This window comes from Marmota marmota, unplaced genomic scaffold (assembly GCF_001458135.2).
Source record: "Marmota marmota marmota unplaced genomic scaffold, marMar, whole genome shotgun sequence".
NCBI lineage: Eukaryota > Metazoa > Chordata > Mammalia > Rodentia > Sciuridae > Marmota > Marmota marmota.
In genome coordinates this window covers 7,765,545-7,784,909 of record NW_026000101.1, presented here as the reverse complement: position 1 = coordinate 7,784,909, position 19,365 = coordinate 7,765,545, and the positions used below count along the sequence as shown (strand labels likewise).

The following is a 19,365-nucleotide window of genomic DNA, read 5'->3' as shown; positions in this document are numbered from 1 at the left end:
GCCCTACACTTTGTAAACTCATCTTCAGAGAGGCATGAATATTGACTTTTTATTGGCCAATTCTGCTTTGGTGCTTGCATTTTATTTATGAAAAAGTGCATCATGCCAGAGGGGTACATGCTTGGTACTTCAGGCCTGTCCCTGAAGGTATACCTCAGAGGCAAACATAGACAGTGGAAGTACGAGTCCTCTTTGTAAAAATTAGTGACCTTTTGAGGTTCGTTTCTAGAAAGTATTCTCCAGTGTTTGAAGTCCGTGCAGTCAGCTGTGGAAAACAAGTGCAGCCTCCAATTGCTCTGTTTGCACGTCCAGTTGGAGTCAGAACACTGGTATTTCCTTGATCTTGCCCATAGTGCCCCTGTTTTTTCCTCCTGCAGTTTCAGTTTTGGTGTGTTCAGATGCCATGTCACATCCTAGGAGAACAGTCTTGTGAGTCGCCAGGGGGTCTGACAAGTTGAGCCACTCAAAACCCTTTAATTCCAAGTATCCTTGAACTGAGGAAGCAGCTCAATAAATCTCTAGAACAAGTTTTCACAACTTAACCATATGACCGCATTAGAATAAAGCCAGCTTCTGTGCGCCACTTCATCTTCTTCCAAATATTTCTTGAATTTGTGATGATTAAGGTGATAGCCTCAAGAGTCACAATCTCAATCTGTCACTTCATCACCTCACGCAGTGAACATTCATTCAGTAAGTAGAAATTGAGCACGTCTAGCCAGGGACTATTCTAGGTACTGTGGATACAGCACAGAACACCGAGCTTCAGTAAAATGTACAGCATAGCAGATGAAGATCTGTACTGCTGTGAAGAAAATTAAGTTAGGGAAGGGGTGACAACTCTGTGTGTGTGTTTGTATGTTTGCAGTTTATAGCAGGCTATTTAGGAAAAGCTCCCTGAGGTGAAGGGACAGGCCAGCTAGATATCCAGGAAAGGAGCATTCGAGGGTGAGGGAATAACTGTAAACTTCAGGAGATGAAAATATCCTCAGAGGCCAAAGGGGTAGCAGGAAAGCCAGAGTGGATGAAATAGTGGAAGGAAGGGACTAGGTCAGAGGTGGTTGGTGCCAGAACACTGAGGATATTGTAAATCATTACAAAAATTTGGGCATTTGCTCTGAGCAAGGCAGGAAGACATTGAACAGGGGAGCAACATGCTCTGGCTTTCTGATCGTGAGTCTCTCACTTTATTAAAATGAGTGCTGAGGTGTCATGGGTAGAAGCTGACAGAAGGCAGTGACAGTTAGAGGTAATGGTGGCCTGAACTGGGGTGGTTGTAGCAGACAGGTGGTGAGAAGTGGTCAGTTTCTCATCATATTTGGAAGACAGAGCCATTAGCATTTCCTGATGACTTGCACATATGCTGTGAGGAAGTGGCAGTCAGGTTTTTGGTCCTGAGGAGGTAGAATTACTGTTTTCCTGATGGGGAAGGCTGTTATGCATCCTGAACAAGAGGGAGGAGGCTGCGAGTGGTCTGCCTCATCTCAGGAATACACTTCAGAAATTTGTACCCCCTTCTCTTCTCTATAGCCACTCTATCGAGGATTAATGACTTAAATTTTCAGTGTCTAAATCAAGTGTCTTAAGTTCCTTAGTGGCAAGTACTCAAGTTTGTTAGCAAACTGGACTAAAAACCTTGGATCTCAAATAGGCTACACTTTGGTAAGCTTAGGTGGCATTAGACCCAGTGGCTTAGTGAGGAATATAGATGTTTCTGCTGCCACACCTTTTAGTAAACCTGGAAAAATATCAAGCAAATGAAGACAGAACAAAGTTGAAACCTCAAAAATAACTTAAAGTCACCCCACATTTGCAAAATCAGTTACTGAAAACAGCAGGGCTGATGTGGGAAATAGAAATAGGATAGAACACTGAAAACTGAGGAACGGTAACCAAGAAGTTCTAATAACGGTACCAATAAACAAAACACAAAAGAACACAGTTAATTATTGGTGTTTACTCTGGTGTCATAGGAAGTTTTATGTAGCCTTAAATTCTGGGGCTTGTGCTTTCTTTGACAATTGTCTACTACCATTTTTTATGAAAAGTAAAAAGTCGATTTGGCATATCGCCATTGTCTTAATACAAGGGGGAATGCCTGTCCGCTTCCTCATCTGCATTCATAGCTTTGCCAGATAACTTAAAAGAACAGAAGTGTAGTGGTTTAAAGCCAATGAAACAGTCACCAGTTGGACCAAAGTAAGTTACTTCTGTTGATTTTCAGTTTTCTTTTTTCCTTGAGATTCTCTTTTCTTGCTAAGGCTTTCTCTTTAATAATCATGAGGTAACTTGCCTTGGCTTGAAAGTATTACATGCTAGGGGGAAAAAAAAAATCACATGAGCTGATTTGACCTCTCTGTTATTCAGACTCCATTCATTCACATGTTTGCCAGTCATGTATGAGGTAATGCTCATCCAGGAAGCACAGTGTGGCAGAGCAGACTGCATTGCTGCCCTGGGGCTCCTTATCTGACCCAAAGCTAAGACCAAATTCAGATCTGCTTCTTTAAAGATAGTCTAGAATTTTTTTTTTAATTAAATAGGTATTCAGTAAGAAACACCCTAAAATCAATTTGACAGTGTACTCAAAAAAGTGAAAAAAACCCAACATTTATTTCTTTAAAAAAATCATTTGAAGACTAGAAAGTTAAACCATCTTTAAGAAGAACCACTTGTTTAAGAGCTAATGTCACACTTGACAATGACAAATAGAGGATTTTTTTGTTTACATTAGGAATGTAATTACCTAAGCCTTCTATCATCATTAACATTGTTCCAAAAGATCTGACTAGTGCAATAAACCATAAAACCAAAGTAAGTATAATGATCAGAAAGAAGATAAATCATCGAAAACAAGAAAATCAACTAAAAAATTTTAGTAGGTTCATGAAAGATAATACTGTAGTATAAATATAAGGAGCCATTCTGAATCAACAGACCATTGGTAAGGTATTATGTTAGATAACTCCCACTCTGTATTAAAATAAATTCCGTGAAACCTTAAGCAAGTAGATGAGAACAATATCAAATAGCTGAAGAGCTTAAAAGCAGTGAGAAAAGGTCCAAAGATACATCAATTTGGCTGTACAAAACTATATTTCTAGAAACTGTATTTCTAAAAAACTCAGAAATGGGATGGCAAACTGAGGCATAGCTCATTTCATAACCAGCTCTCCAAGGGAAGGAAAAAGTACACAGATTTGCTGATTTCCATGATGTGAAGGCTCCCACCATGACTGATTTCAAGTGAACAAGTTCAAGAGCAGGAGTTGGCACAGAATCTTGCACAGTTGGAGCTCACTAACTGGCTGAAGCATAACAAGTGGCAGAGCACGCTGAGAAGCCACCTCGAGATCACCTGATCACGGAAGTGAACTGTGGCTCTCAGCCCAGATCACATTCCCCCTTGAAGCTGCCTTCCCAGGAGGCATGAGGTAGAGATAAAATGCCCAGTGTCATCCTGGAGAGCACTTGGTAGGGAGCTGCTGCATCTCTGAGTGGAGAGAGCCTAGTGGGGTGGCTGAGGCTTACCTTCAGAACAGCCCCTTTGGGGACCATCATACAATGATTGAGGATAGAGGCAGAGAGAGGTGTTGCTAAGCAAATGCATAGCAGAAAAAGAACAGTTGGATCAAAGCAGAGGGATTTCTCTGGTGGTTTCTTCTGAAACCCCTAATACTCTTGGGAGCTGTACATGTGTTTCACTATGTTCTTCTGTCTCTGCATGTTTATATTCTCATTCTCTATTTTTTTAACTTTTCATTTGACTTGGTTTAATTATTGCCTGTAATAATTTTCATAAGTGTAATCTCTAGAAAGATTAATTGTGGGGAAATGGCTGTGAATAATCAGGAAAGACTGTCTGGACAGTGACAAAGTGACCTGTAGTATAGGAGGTGCCTCACAGTGGCCAGGAAGTCACCATATTGTCAGGAAGGGAAGGTTTTAGGTATGGAGGCTTGGAGTCCTGTGTCATGTTTGTGTAGGGCTTCTATCAGGGCTCTTCTGTTCCACAATAAATGATTACTAGCTGCTCATTTGGTAACCCCATCTTGTATGTGCCATCTTAGGATGGGTTGTTCCCTTGTGGTCTGGTCTTTAGTTCTAAGGGAAGATTAGCTTATTCTCTAGAGCAACTTTGTGGAAAGAAGGATTTAATTGGATTTCAGAGATGTGGAGACTTTGAATATGGCAGCCATGTTATTAGGAGTTGTGTAGTTATTTGAAGGCTGTGATTGAAAATCATTATTTGGGAAGATTATCTGGAGACTATGATTGAGAATTATTAGTTCAGGGAGTACAGAGAAAACCAGTTGGCATGAATTGGGATAGAGGTACAGAGAGGAAAGAGGGGGGAAAATGTACTTATTTTTAAGGGGTTTATGAAGATTAATCTTACATTATAATGAAAGTACCTGTATACGTATACATAGAGGGTTGACTGGTGGGCAAGTGGGGGTGGCCAGAATTGCATACTAACCTGTTAAGGTCTGTCTGAGCTTGGAAGCTAGCTTTTGGACAAATGGTCTCTTATGAGTATGATTTTTTTTTTTACTATCATAATTAAAGATAATATATTTCCATAGAATGATAAACTTAGATTTCAAATTCATGCAATAAGTATAGATATTATTTTGGTATCTTTTTAGCCTTATAAATTTTTTTGTTTGTTTTAAGTAGTTATACATGACAGTAGAATGCATTTATGCACTTTGATATATGATATATAAATGGTAAAATTTCTCATTTTTTTGATTGTACATATTGTAGAATCACATCAGCACAGCCATATATGTACATAAGGTAATAATGACTGTTTCATTCTGCTATCCTTCTTCCTATCCCCATCCCCTCTCCTCTCTTCACTCCCCTCTCCTAATCTAAAGTAACTCTATTTCTCCCTACCCACCACCTATTGTGAATTAGCATCTGCATATTAGAGAAAACACTCAGCCTTGGGTTTTTTGGGATTGGCTTATTTCACTTAGCATGATCTTCTCCAACTCCATCCATTTAGAGTGGGATGTTTTAATGACTCACTGGGTATGCAGACTTACAGATGGTTTTTTTAAAGCACTTATTTATTCCAGTTTGGTCCATTAACATTCATTTTTCTTTGTCAATTTTTTAAAGAACATATTTAGTATCAGTCATTTACAGGGGTATTAATTTGATGATTCAGTGTTCCTTCTCACCAGTTTGGGTGATTCTGGTATTTTTCTGTAATCATTTTATGGATCTTTAGCTGGTTTTCATTACTTCAAATTCTGATGTGCCCATGTATTTTCCTGCCATTACTGATTGTGGAACCACTGAATCTCAAGGTTGGAAAGGATTATAATTGTCTTCTAGTCAAGCTGTCAATTTGATATTTGAATCTTCTGTTATTTTCTTTTCTAATTTAGACTTAAATAATTGATTGGGTCTTAATTTTCAATAGTTGGGTTTTATCAAGAAATAGGATTTGGAGACTTAGTGACCATATGTCATCCTCACACTGAGTAGTCATTTGGACATAACCAGCTGGTCATTCTTTGGGGTAGCTGAAGGCCACTGGTTTATTTAATGCTGAACTTTTTGCCTGCTATTCAGTACCCATGGCTGCAGGGTGCTATGACCTTAAGCTCTACACCTAGGCAGCAGGTAAGAGTATAGGTGGACTTAGGACCCAAATCCTATGGCCAGGCTAAACTCAGCTCTGTCATTTTCCTGGGGTTTCCTCCCTGGTCTGGTCTATCTAAGGGCAGAGAGAGGGTATTAGAGGTTGACTGTGGAGAAATATAACCTCTTTGCTTTCAAAGTTAGCTAAGGCTGGTTTGCAAGTCCAGGAGCTGCCTGTTTGTAAATGCTAGGGGAACTTCTCTAGCTGTGTTCTAAATTATAGCTCTTCAATATTTTCTGCCTAAAGTGTTTAAATGGAGAGTACTTGTTGTGGTTCAGGTTTTACCAGAGAATGCCAGCTGACAGCTGCCAAGAGGCTTTACTAAGGATCCTTGACCTTACAACTCATTAAGCCCTGGGGCTTTGGAGGCTATAATTTTGCTAGTACATTTAGCGTGCATCCTTCTGTTAATAGTAGATTCATGTAAAACAGCGTCGTAAGACACGTGTCAACCCAGAAGCCTAATTTATTGAAGATTTAGCTGACGTGCAGGATAGAAAAATTTTGTCAGCTTGGCTAGCATGAAGATAAAACCAAATCATTATTGAGAATTATTTTATTTTCTCTCTTTTATTTTTGGTAGTACTGAGGATTGAACTAGAGCCTTGCACATGCTAGGCAAGCATTCTACCACTGAGCTACACCCCCAGCCTTTTATTTACTCTTGATAGAGAAGTAATGTGGTTTTTAAAAATCCAGTTCAAATATGTATCTGATCTTACCTCATGAGATGATGATGGTTAACAGCTTAGTATGTGTATATTCTTTCAGACCCTGTGTAGATGCAGTAGCCTCTGTTGCTCCATGGTTTTATTTTTCTGTAGTCCTCAAGTTTTGTTATACATACATGCTTGTCAACTTCTGGGAAGCCAGAGGCCAGTCAGAAGGTGCCTGATGTCATGGGATGAGAAGAAGGGGAACAGATTGGATGATTCATGGTGTAGCAGCAACTCAGTTGCCCAACTGTCTACTCAGTAGTAATGACACTTCTGCATGAGTCTACTCCCCTCATGCCCCTTTCCCAAGACAGTTTGGAAGGGCAATATCAGGGTTGATTTCTCAGACTTCCATTTTTCAGTATAAATGATCAAGTCCAGATCCTGGCACCTAATAAGTACTAATAAATAAATAGTCCCTTTTTTTTTTTTTTTCTGAGAAGCCTGATCTTTCTGTAACTGTTTATATCACAGTCCAGTTTTATTTTGGCCTATTTTTCCTTTGATCTCTTTAAGATGACTCTCCCCCCCAGCTCTACTGTGATCTATTTTATGATGTATTTTAATTCTCTGTATCTTTATTCACCTTTTACCTTTGTAATGACTGCAGAGGAACTGAACTTTTCTATGAAAACCAGCACTTTATCTCATTATTCAATAACTTCTGATTTCTCAGCAAATGCGTTTCTTCATTAAATTTCATTACTACCCAACTTTTTATTTTAGTTAAAGCTCTTCTGCTTTTACCTTATCATATACCTGATTTGATAGCTATATGAAAAGTGTTTTGCATGGAGGTGTTGTGAAATTAAGAGAACACTACATGTGAAGTGGCCAACATACCCCTTTTCAAGTATTTTTATGTGATTTATTTTATATATATTACAACTTTATTGACAAGTAATTGCACATTCTACATGTAATTCACCCATCTAAAGTGTCCCGCTCAGTGATTTTTTTTTTAGTATATTCACACAGTTCTGTTAACTATCACCACAGTTTTAAAACATTTTTATTGCTCCCAAAAGTATCTTGATATCCATTTACTGTCATTCCTTATTTCCCCTTAACTTTACCCAGCCCTAGGCAAGTTTTATTCTGTTTTCTGTCTCTATAGATGTAGCTATTCTGAGTATTTCATGTGGAAGGAACTGTATGACATCTGGTCTTTTGTGTCTGCTTCTTTCACGTAGTGTTTTCACAGTTCATCCATGCTGTGGCCTGCATCACTACTTCATTGGACCACACTATATTTAATGGTCCATACTATATTTAATCACTTATACATTGATAGATATTATTTATGATTTTTTAATAGTAAAATAGCACTTCACATTATTATATTTTTTTTAAATACAATCATTTTACAAAACATAGAAAAAAGTTACAGGTGCCTAGGGAAAACAATAGTTTGTTAATTTGTTTCTACCCGTTAAACATCACTGTTTTCTTTAAATATTAAAAATGATATTTGGACATTTGGAAATAATATCATGCTTGGTTATGTTCTATAATTTTCCTATAACAAAAAATTAACAATGTGAAAATATAATTTAGATTAATTCAGCTACAGAATATAACATACTGTGGTATCTTTCCTGTAATTCTTATGCTTCCAATTTTTTAATTTTTCCTTCTCACTTCCACACAGATCATTCCATGATGTTTTATATGCTGAGGACAGTAAACATGGCAGAGCAGAGTAGTCATGGATCCTAGATTCCAACTGCCAGCTTGACGTCCCTCTAGTAGAACTTATTGTAGGCTGAGTGGCTTGGGCATGTTACTTGGTCTCTTTGGCCGTTTCCTTATCAGTAAGATGGGAATAATCCTGATATCAGCCTTATTGCTTTGTTGTGAAGATGAAATGGGTTAATAAAGCAAAGAGTCAGGTACATGGAATATGTTCAGTGATATTAGCTATAATCTGCAGTTTCATATGGTAATAGTGTCCCGTAAGTACTTTAAGTGCATATATTAAAACAGATTATTTTGGTAATATTCCTAATTATGTTTGATGCAAACTTTTTCCACCTTCAATAAAATATGTGCAGTTTTGTTTATCATTTCACCAACCATCACCTGTAAACTCAAATGGATCATGTTTTAAAATCGAGAGAAAAAAGCAGAACCTGGAGATGAAGGAGGTATTATTAGCAAGAGTAGAGGAGCTGGAAGGTGAAATAAAGTGACCTAATCTCTTAAGCTCCAACATGCCTTCATTCATGTGAAGATAATTAACTATTTACTGAATAAGTGGATATTTTAGTAGTTTGGTTGGATGTGGGATTCAGAATTGGAGTTTCCTTCAATTTTCATTTAAAAAGTGAGACTTCTTATGTATTCAGTATCAAAACTTCATTGTACACTTTACATATATACAATTTTTATTACTCCATTATGTCTCAATAAATCTCAGGGAATTTTTAAGATATAAGGAAGGCATTTCAGTTGCTCTTATTGTATTATTATTTAAAAGTCACTGTTTTTTAAATCACAGTTTTCCATACAACTGTACGCTAATTCATTTCTGCTGGTGGTATCTCCTTTACACATTTTATTTAGTTAGTTATTTTTTCATGAGAGAAAAATTTTGTCCTCTTTATTGCAGTTTTTTTTTTCTTTACACATTTTAGAATGTATATACGGTATGGGAATAATTTAAAGATTCTGAGATGAATTTTGTGGGAATTTACTTTTTTTTGAAGACTCACAGGGAAGACTTTCTCCTAGCTCTTTGGAAAAGGGCATTAACAACCATTTAGGGCCTGGTCTTAGCTAGAAACTTAAAACCTCTTCAAAGGGATTGTTCCTTACCCTACAAATAGAGAGCCCAGGTCAGCTGATCACACCCCTGTGAAGAACAAGAGCTAGGACTGAAACCAGGTTTGGGCTCTTTTTCATCACTGCACCAGTTTGACTTTCTAAGGTTGCCTGTTCTCCCATTTTTCTTTAAGGGGGGCCTTGCTCTGCCAAGGTGAGTCTCAGCATACAGTTTCTAATGAAGTTTGAAATGTTCTGATCTCCCATCAATAAGTGTCAGGTAGAATGACTTAAACATTTTGGGGGGGGGGGCATTTCATACTCTATTTCTTTATAGCTGTCAATATAGTGAGGAAGTAGAGAAAGAATAATTTGGAGAAATGGAAGCCAGTATATTCATATTCTCATATTCATATTCTCTCTCTCTCACATAATTAAATAGCATTAATAATAATCAAAATAGGGAAACATTATAAATTAACTTTAAAAATTACACCATCTCTTTCCAATGCTTTTTTACCCTTGCATGTACTGTTTTACTTAGCTGTATGACCAGATCAGAGAGATAATTTTATGCCCTGTTTTTTGCCATAACTTTTTATCATAATCAGTTTTATATGTTACTATAGAGCTTTCATAGTTATTTTTATGATTGTATAATATCCCACTCTCATGTTTAACTGTTTTCTATTATTGTCTAATTAATTTCTAATTATTTCTCATACAGCCCTGCATTGAACATACCATGTGCAGCTATTATAATGCTGTAGATTATTTCCTTTGGTTTTGAAACATATTGCTAAATTAAAAGGGAATGTCTAATTTGTGTTACTTTCAGTTTTCAGCATGGTCTTAACCAGTGTTGCCAGTCTTTGCTTCTGAAATTTGTTCAGTGGGAGTAGCATCCTAACCATTGAAGGATAGGGGCTAGGGGTTAAAGGTTGCAGTAAGATTATGACCAAATAAATTTTGGAGAGTTTGTGATTTAAAGGCTCAAAGAAGTCATGCACAAAAGACTAGACTTCATTAGCTTGCATTTCTAAAACTTATTTAAATATGGAACTTATTATTCTCATAAAAATGAGCAAACATCTTTGGGAAATGCCATACTGTATGTTGATGGTAAAAGGAGCCAGCCTCTAGTGCAATAGGATACTTTTTAGGTAATTGCTCTCATGCACAAGAGGCAGTAAGGATGTCTGCCCTAATATCTTGCCACCTGACCCTCAAGAAGCTCATAATCTATTGGGGAAACAATATAGATGATGGTGTTTATATATATATGTAAACATATATAGAATGATGATTACTGTGACAATGGTTTAGACATAGTGTGCACAAAGGAATAGAAAGGAAGGGAACCTAATCCACGTTTTGTGTGTTCCTAAGTTATTTTCCAAATCACAGAAGGGATTTGGTTCGCTCTAGAGTTTTTAGGTCACTGCCCTAGAACTGAACGTATATTTATTTCTATGCATGACTACTGTGGACTAAACACATCTTCATCAACTAAGACAGTACCTGATTTTGATTTAAAACAAAATTACTAATTTCCAACCACTCACCTGCTATGATCAGTGTAACTTTTGTAGAAGGCATGGAGCCTTCATAAGTCAGTTTTTATGTGTTCCATCCTGGAAAGGAAGTTAGATTGAAGTAAGGATATTAGAATGGATATCCATGAAATAATAAATACAATAGTAAAACCAAGAAAATTTAGGAAACCTATTAGAACTCTGGAGACTCACTCTAAAAAAATATCAGGTAGGAGGTTCAAAGTAGAGCTTTGGTCCTTCCAGTCTGTCTGCAGCGTCGTCAGGTTCTGAAGAAGTTTTGACACTTGTAAGATGTGATGGGAAAAAATGAAGCCCATAAAAACCATAATTTTCGAAAGTTAAATAGCAATTTTAAATTTAAAGGACTGCTTACCACTGATTCAGGAGAAAGACAAACTAGAAATACTGCCTGAAGATTGCAGGCAGGACTTGTTTGTGTGATTTTGATGGTGTTTCATTGATGATGGAGGCAGAAGATGTTATTAGCTATGTTCAGAGCAGGATTAACTCAACTTCTGCCCAGTAATTATCATGGGCTTATGTTCAAGAGAGAGAGTCGTTGAGAAGTCAAAAGGCCCACATTATTTTTATGGGAGTTGGAAGAAGAATGAAGTCATTGCCTACATATCTCCCTGTGATCTTCCTATCATGGTGTAAATGCACAACTCATAAAGCAGCTGTAGTTGCCATTTCCTCCCTTTTCCTTAAATGGATGAATGTGATTTAGCATAAAGTTCACGAACTAAGAAAAGCAGTTGGACACAAATGCCTGTATCTTTCCACTCAATGTATCTTATTACCTTTAAATGCTTGTTAAAATCATGCTTTTATTTTTACCTTTCCAGTATAAATTGCCATCACCAGGCTTAGCAAATGAAACAGATTACTTACAGTAACCTGTACGAAGTTATGTACTCCAGGCCCTTGACGGAGCTTTCCCAAAGGACAGGCAATGTCTTTCAAAAAATCCTATTACAAGATTTTATTTGCAGGTGCGATGAACAGAAAGCTGCAAACCTCCATGTTTTATTGCTACCCAACTTCATCATGTCTGCTCACTCTATTGAAAACTGTGGCAAAAATGATACACATCAGCTCTTTTATTCTTTTGTTACTACTCTGTGCAAATAAAACTGTATTGGAGAATTTAATGAAGCAGTATGTCCTTGGAGGCAGCTTTGGAGATTCTCAGTGTACAACAGTTTGTCTTTAATACTGTAAAACAGATTGGCAGGAGCAAAAGTTAGTCCTCACAGATTGGCCAATGTTTGCCACATATGTATGTGCTCAAGTCACATAAGTAGCAGGGACCTTGGAGATAGAGGCACTCAGTGACCATTCCAGTAGCTTTAGTCTGTACCAGGAAGTGGTTGGGTTAGTGAAAACTGCAGAACAGCTGTGGAACTGTGAGGCTGTTTTGGAAATGATCTGTTTACCCAGGAAATAAAGACTGATACTCAAGAAAAAAAAAATTGAATTGAGGGTTAATTATTCAACAGATTACCCAATGCTATGTCAGAATACTTCTGGGGATCTGTGGTAGGCAAGAGGTCACATTTGAGCTTGCTTTAGCCTTCACAGGCATAGTGGGCCTTTTGCTGGAATCTGGAAAGGCAGCAGTAATGGACCTGTGCTACAAAGATCTGGGCACACAGAACGTTGTCATTCGTGAACTTGTCATCGGGTGTCAGCTTCATGTTATGTGCAATTCTTGACCCATCAGCTTAGCTCTCCTTGCTGCTAACCTGTAAGAATACAAGCATGTGTCACTGACCTCATCTCAAGGATTATATATATAAATATGTACTGGGTATTGAAGCCAAAGGTGCTCTACCACTGATCTGCATCCTAGCCCCTTTTATTTTTTATTTTGAGACAAGGTCTTGCTGTGTTGTCCAGGCTGGACTTGAACTTGTGATCCTCCTGCTGTAGCCTCCTGAGTCACTGGGATTCCGTGTGTGCACCACCACAACTGGCATAAGGATAATCTTAATTCTGCTTAAAGCTCTAAGCTTCAGTACTTTTTTTTCCCTTTTTTAATCAGTAATAAATATTTGAATAGCTTCCAATTGATGAAGAAAAGTGTATAGGAAGTGCTGTCATTGTGAATTTCCAGCTCAAATGAGGTTGGAATCAACACCAGTTTGTCCTTTGTTTGCAGGCTTGACCCTGCCTGTCTACCACTTTTCTTCTTTTGGATCAGCCTCCCAGGCTGCCATTTTTTGTTACTTGAATGTAGAAGAAAACAGTTCTCTGGCTTATGCTGGGGGAATGACAAAGGAGTCATTTAGCATGTCAGAAATTCCGAGTTGTAGCACTCTTGATATCTGTGGCCAGATAGTACTTAACCAGGGTTAATAGATATCTCACCAGTGACATCTATGTGAAAATGTAGCTTGGTAAATACAGCCCTATACTAGTTATGTTGGAAACAAAGGAAGTTATTTTTCATCATTTCAAAGACCTCTTACTAACTGCAGCCATAAAATCTTTAAGTGTATAAAGAAATTTAACACAAAGTGAGAAATGGTTGATTAAAAAAAAAAAAAACCAGCTTAATGCTCTATATGCTCTAGGAATATATTTACTACTTAACATTTTTTTAATGGAACCACCGCCATCCCCAGTATTGGGGATTGAACCCAGAGGCACTCAACCACTGAGCTACACCCCCAAGGTGGAAATTGTGCAGGCTGACCTTGAACTTACAATCCTCCTGCCTCAGCCTCCTGAGTAGCTGGGATTACAGGCATGCACCACCTCACCTGGCTCTGAGTAGAAAAATTCTTATTTGGCAGTCAATATTTCCTCACCACAGTTTGCAAAAATTTTTAGTGTGTTTTGGGGCAAACCACACATTCTATTTTAGACATTTCAGTGTTTGCCTCAGAATATAAGCTGTAAAAGTTTATAAGGCAATTTCAACAGATCTCAGAAATGTTTACTTAATGGCTCCCCATCTCTTGTTTGTGCAGTACCTCTTACGTGTCTCCATTTTGACATTGTCCATGATATCATAGTACTTGGTTTGTGTCTTTCCCACTAAACTAGAGCTCAGTGAAGGCAGGGACTATCTTACCCTTCTTTGAATCTCAAATATAGGCATTTCTTTCATGCGATGCTTAGTGGTGATTTAAAGAACCAAAGAAATGCTTAAGAATATTATCTGAAAATCAGTTAACTGAGAATAATTGACTTAACCTTTTCGTAGCACATTTCCTGTTATTTTGGAACCTTGCCTACAAAAACCTGGTGTATCAAGGAAAGATTCAGAGCATTAGGTAACATTACCATAACAATATTTTGAGCAGCTTTATACCTCTGTCTTAATTAGGAGGAAGTAGTCTATAGATAGTGTGCATAAAAAGAATACAAAAATGGGGCAGGGAGTGTTCACAGTCTTTGCCTTTAGATATTATCTGGGTTCCAGGGCTTTGCACCTTGTGTGCCTCCATACTTGAGACCTATTTAACTCTTTTTGTCTTAAGTCTGGATCATTGCTTTGTCTGTCTGATTCAGAATCAAAGCTGCCAGACTTTGTTCTATGTAATCATCCCCTGGCCTTGGCCCCCTTTACTTGCCCTGTTGTTGCTGATGCCTTCCAGTGACAATCAACTTGACCTAATTGGTAATGACATATTACTTACCATACTTCTGTGTGTGCATATTATCCATAAATAAGACACAGTTCTTAACAACTGCATCTTCATTTGAAACAACATAGAAAGTTAGGTTAAAACTATTTACAGCCATGGGTGTGGTGTCATAGGGTTATAATCTCAGCTGCTTGGGAGGTAAAGCAGAGAGGTCACAAATTTGAGTGCAGCCCTTGTATAAAATAAACATCCTAGGAATGGGACCCAAGTCTAAGCATAAAATTTCTTTATGTTTCATATGTACCTTGCACACCTATCCTGGAGTTAATTTTGTACATCTTTTATAAGTTTGTGCATGAAACAAGGTTTCATGGTGTGGAAATTTACTTGTGGCATCATATCAAACAGTGCTCAAAAAGTATTGGGTTTGGAACATTTCAGATTTTGGATTTTTTAATTAGGGAAATTAGGAATGTTCCACCTATATTATAAATTATAAATATGCTTTCAAGAATATCAATCTTGTATGCATGTGCAAAAAGATCATGTGATGTGGATGCAGTTATACAAATATATTCACACCTATATTTTTCAACATTGAAAAAGAACTTTCTACCATGGAAAACTTCAAGTATTCATTGCATCTAGTTTTGAAAATCTTTCTTTTTGTATCTCCAAGTTTGTCTGGTATCATATTTCTTCTACCTGAAGAACTTTCTTTCACATTTCTCGTAGTTTATATCTGTTGCTAATTTTTTTTTTTTTTTTTTTTTTTTTTTTTTGTCTAAGAAAGTCTTTGTTTCTGAGAGGCATTCCTCTGGGTATTGATGCTGGGCCTGTGATTCTTTCAGCAATTTAAAGATGCCATTCCATGGTTTTCTACTTGCATAGTTTCTAAAGAGAAATCTGTTGTAATATTTATTTTTCTGAATGTAATGTCTTTTTAAACAAAAAATAATACTGACTACCTTTCATTATGACCATTGTGTCTTTGATTTTCCACAGTTTGAATATGTGTGTAGGGGTGTGTGTGTGTGTGTGTGTGTGTGTGTGTTTATCCTGCTTGGGATTCTCTAATGCTTTAAATCTGTGCTTTAATTTTTAAAAATTATTTTTGGAATTTTTTCAGTTATTATTTCTTGAGCTAGTTCGTCTGGCTTCTCCATGCTCTACTTGGGTTTCAGTTACACATATGTTAGCTTATGTGACGTTATCCAGTAGTTCTTGGATTCTTTAATGTTCACTCTTGTTTTGATTTGTCTTTAAGTTAGGGTAATGTGACATATTTTGAGTTTACTGATGGTTTTCATAGCTGTATTTAGTTTAGCAGTGAGACTGACAAAGGCATTCTTCATCTGTTACTATATTTATTTTTTAATTTTTAGCATTTCCGAGGCTGTTTCTAATAGTTTCTGTCTCTCTGCTGGAGTTTGAGGATTCAGGTTTCTGACATGGATTTTCCATGAACTGTGGTTTCCCCTTCTACAAAATCGGAAAGTTGGGAATATATGATAATTATAGAATTGTTTTGAGAATCAAGATATCATGGATAAAATACATGTATTCCCATGGACAAGTCCCTTCCCTTTCCTTCTCTGGGTCTCAATCACTGTCATTAAATGTTTGGACTGCATGATTCTCTGATGGGGGAGAGACCTAACATTTATTAACAGCTTGTATTAATCTCATGTAAAATTTGAAAAAGGCATAAAAAATCACATTTAAGAAGTGCTTTTACAAAATGTTTTAGATTTGCTAGTTTTACGTGGAATTTTAATTGGAAGAAACATAGCATTAAATCTAGTTGCCACTTGGTTAAATCTGATAAAGAATCATTAAAATTTTTCAACTGTGGGGTTTCCTGACTCACTTGAGAAATTTCATGGCTCATAACACATCTCACTCACTCTCTTTGCACTTATAGAATTTTAAATTATCAGCCTGGCTTCCAACTTTTGCAGTGAGGAAACACTAATGGGAGTTGTTGCTCTTAACTGACTAAAGGACAATAGTCTTGTTGGAGCTGGCTTTGGCATCACAGACTTGTATTCATATCCTGGGAGCCCAAGAGTGAAACCTTGAGCTGTCTATTTCAGAGCTTGAGTTTCCTTCTCTGTGAAATAGATATGATGCCTACACCAGAGAGTAGTTTTGAAGGTAGAAGACTACATGTAGATTTAGGCCTACTGTCTGATTAATGGTAATCGATCACCCACCCATAGCATTTAGAGTGGTTGCTAAAATAAAACAGGTCACTACTAAGTCAAAATTTCAGTACATCTATGGGGAAAGGAAAGTCTAATATTCATTTTAACCCCTTTTTTGGAAAGAACCATCTGGTAAGATGATATTATAACAATATGGAGAAGATTAACTGAAAAGATTATTGGTAAGTAATAACAATAACCAAGCAACTGAGTACTCAGGCAAGGAATGCCACATTTCTGTCCTCAAAGCAGCCCTGTGAAGGAAGCACCCCTCCTCCGAGCAGCCTGCCTCTGTTGGAGTGAGGGTGACCATACTGTCCTTGTGCTCTTCCACTCTGGATTCTATCACTGTTTTTCATACGTAACTCAACTGCCTCCCCACTTATTTTCTCCAGTGACAGACTGCCTGTGTGTTTTGCACAGCGGTGGCACACACAGCAAGTTGAACTGTTGAGATGTTGAGTCTTTGGGTTTTTCTTGTCAAGAGTGAAATCCCTCTTCCTGATGTTGTAGATGAAAATATAAGCATTAGCAAACTGTGTGTTGGCCTAAAGCAAAAATAGTAAGAAAATTGTTGTAAAGAAAGTACTTGATCAACCTGAGCCCACCCCCATACTGTTTATTAAAACCAAGTATTTTAAGGGAGCTGTCGATATACAAATTATTACAGAGTAAATATGATGAATTTCAAAAACAGTGTCCAAATTCTGTATGTGAGTAGTTTTACTAGAATGGGCATTATTCAAGACTGAAATTATTTAATACAAAGAAACATTCTTTGTTCACACTGTGAGCCACTGTCTTCCAAAATGCACACCACAATACCGGCATTCTTACTCAAACTTGAATAACACAGGGAATACTGTCAGATTATTTTACAGTTGTTTTTCTTATCATCACAAAAGTTGTCACAGAACTTCATTCCTGATCATAGATTTTTAGAGTTGGAAGGAACCCAAGAGATCCAGTCTAACTCCTTCCTGCCACCCAAGGGATAAAGTGATTTTTTTAAAGTCATGTAGATAGCTGATGTCGGAAGGAGGGAGAGATAAGTTCTGTGCATAATGCCACAGTTCTGCATTCCTTTGGAAAAAAACTGCCTACTCATTCTTGGATTTTTAACGCTAGTTAGAGTCTTGTGGCAAGGTTATTTTCCATGACTAACTAGTGTTCTTTTGTTTTCTCATGTGGGTGTCTGGGAACAAGCTCAGTGTTTTTGTTGCAACAATTGAACAAGACACTTGTCTAGTTAACACTTTAGGTGTCGGCAGGAGAAAGTGGTTGGGAGCTCAGATTCTCTGTCCTCATTGTCAGTAAGGCAACTATTTTAATGTTGAGTTTCCTAAACTGGAGCCTGAATTCCCCCTAAAGTTTTATGAAGATTCTGTGAATATATATTTCAGGAAAATAATCTGTAGCTTTCGTGAGATTATCAAAAGATCTACGGTTTAAGACTATTGTTCTAGAAGAAGGGAGAACTATGCCAGTTGCATCCAAGCACTAATTGTAGGAGAGGCTTCCCTTATCTCCAGCCCCCTTGTGCCCCCTTCCTACTGACAAGCCTTCCACACAGCTTCCTGGATCTTTTCTTGGAAGCCACTGGAGGACTCCGGCTTCTTAATGCAGTAACATTCCCCAACTTTCTCAGGGCTACCTTCTCTGCTCTGTTTCCATGAGATGCTGTGAGACTCAGGGATGTTTGTTCATTAGAAAGCTCAGGGGTGTCACTTCAGATACATTTTGATTGAAAAGAATGTGTGAGCTGACCTGAGAACACAAGACTATTGCAAATAAGAGGGGGGGGGAAATGCACTTGGAATTCCAATCAATATTTTGCAAATTAGCTTTCAGAATGCCTCCAGTTCTTTGGTTAGGGAATCTGTGTTTGATCTAGGAACTATTTAATATTTTCTAGGAACACAATGAAAGTCCGTGGATGCTTGTTCAGGAGTTGTCAGAAATATTGAATTTTTCCTTCTCAAATTTTATTTCACTTGGAAGAATCTACCCCTGAATAGCAATTCATTTTGATGGGAATTCTTCCCAGAAGAGAACATATAGAGAGCATGTTCTAATCTTTTTTTCTTTTTTTAAGTCCAGCATCTGGACACACAAAAGAAAAAGCTAGCACTAAGACTGAAGTTGGAAGAATTTGTTCATTTGTGAGTTTATTCATTTTAAAAAGCCTTTTCTGAGAACACATCATAAACACTTAGGAATCATGTTTGATGCTGGTAAATGAGGTGCCCTCTTCCCTTGCAAGGCTTGCAGTCTGCTGGGGATACAGCTTGACAACTAAGAATAACAGTTTAGCATGCTAAACACTCCAGCAGAGGTACCAAAAAAGCACTAATCTCATACTGTCCCTGGCCAGGAAGTGGCGTGGGAGTGGAGCCAGTGGAGGGTCAGCTGAGGAGGTTAGGGTGAGTTTCTCTGAAGAGGTGACTGTTGAGTTGTGTAAACTTGTCTGGCTAAGAAGAGAACTAGGTATATGATGATATATTTGTGCCCTTCCCACTTTTTTGGTATACTGGGATTGAACCCAGGGTCTTGTGCCTGGTAGGCAAATGTTCTATCACTGAGCTACATCCCCAGTCCTGCCTTTCCAATTTTAACTAAACTTAACATTGACCAGGTTCTCTTATTTTATGTTTTCAATTAGAGTTCCAAAAGAGAATGGAAGCCACTGGAGGACCGTAGCTGCACAGACATACCATGGCTGCTGCTCTTTATCCTCTTCTGCATTGGGATGGTAAGGAAACTCACAAATGATCCAAACCCACGCTTGTAATCCCAGGCAACATGGGGAGTTGGTTTGAGAGGGAACTTGTTATATATGTGTGCGTGTATGGGTTTTGTCCCTTT

The 19,365-nt window shown here is 37.6% G+C and overlaps 1 protein-coding gene across 3 annotated transcripts in view; it reads left to right on the top strand.

Annotated features, from left to right (window-relative positions):
• Positions 1-19,133: 19,133 nt before the first annotated feature.
• Slc44a1 (solute carrier family 44 member 1) overlaps positions 19,134-19,365 on the top strand; it is a 138,881-nt gene continuing 138,649 nt past the window's right edge. For 2 of the 3 annotated variants that reach the window (XM_015492232.2, XM_015492231.2), the window contains exon 1: positions 19,141-19,252. In XM_015492232.2, coding sequence (XP_015347718.1) covers positions 19,250-19,252 — 3 coding nt within the window. In that variant the 5' untranslated portion in view covers positions 19,141-19,249. Of the gene's footprint in view, positions 19,253-19,365 lie in introns of all 3 variants that reach the window. The other variant, XM_015492233.2, reaches the window with a different exon arrangement.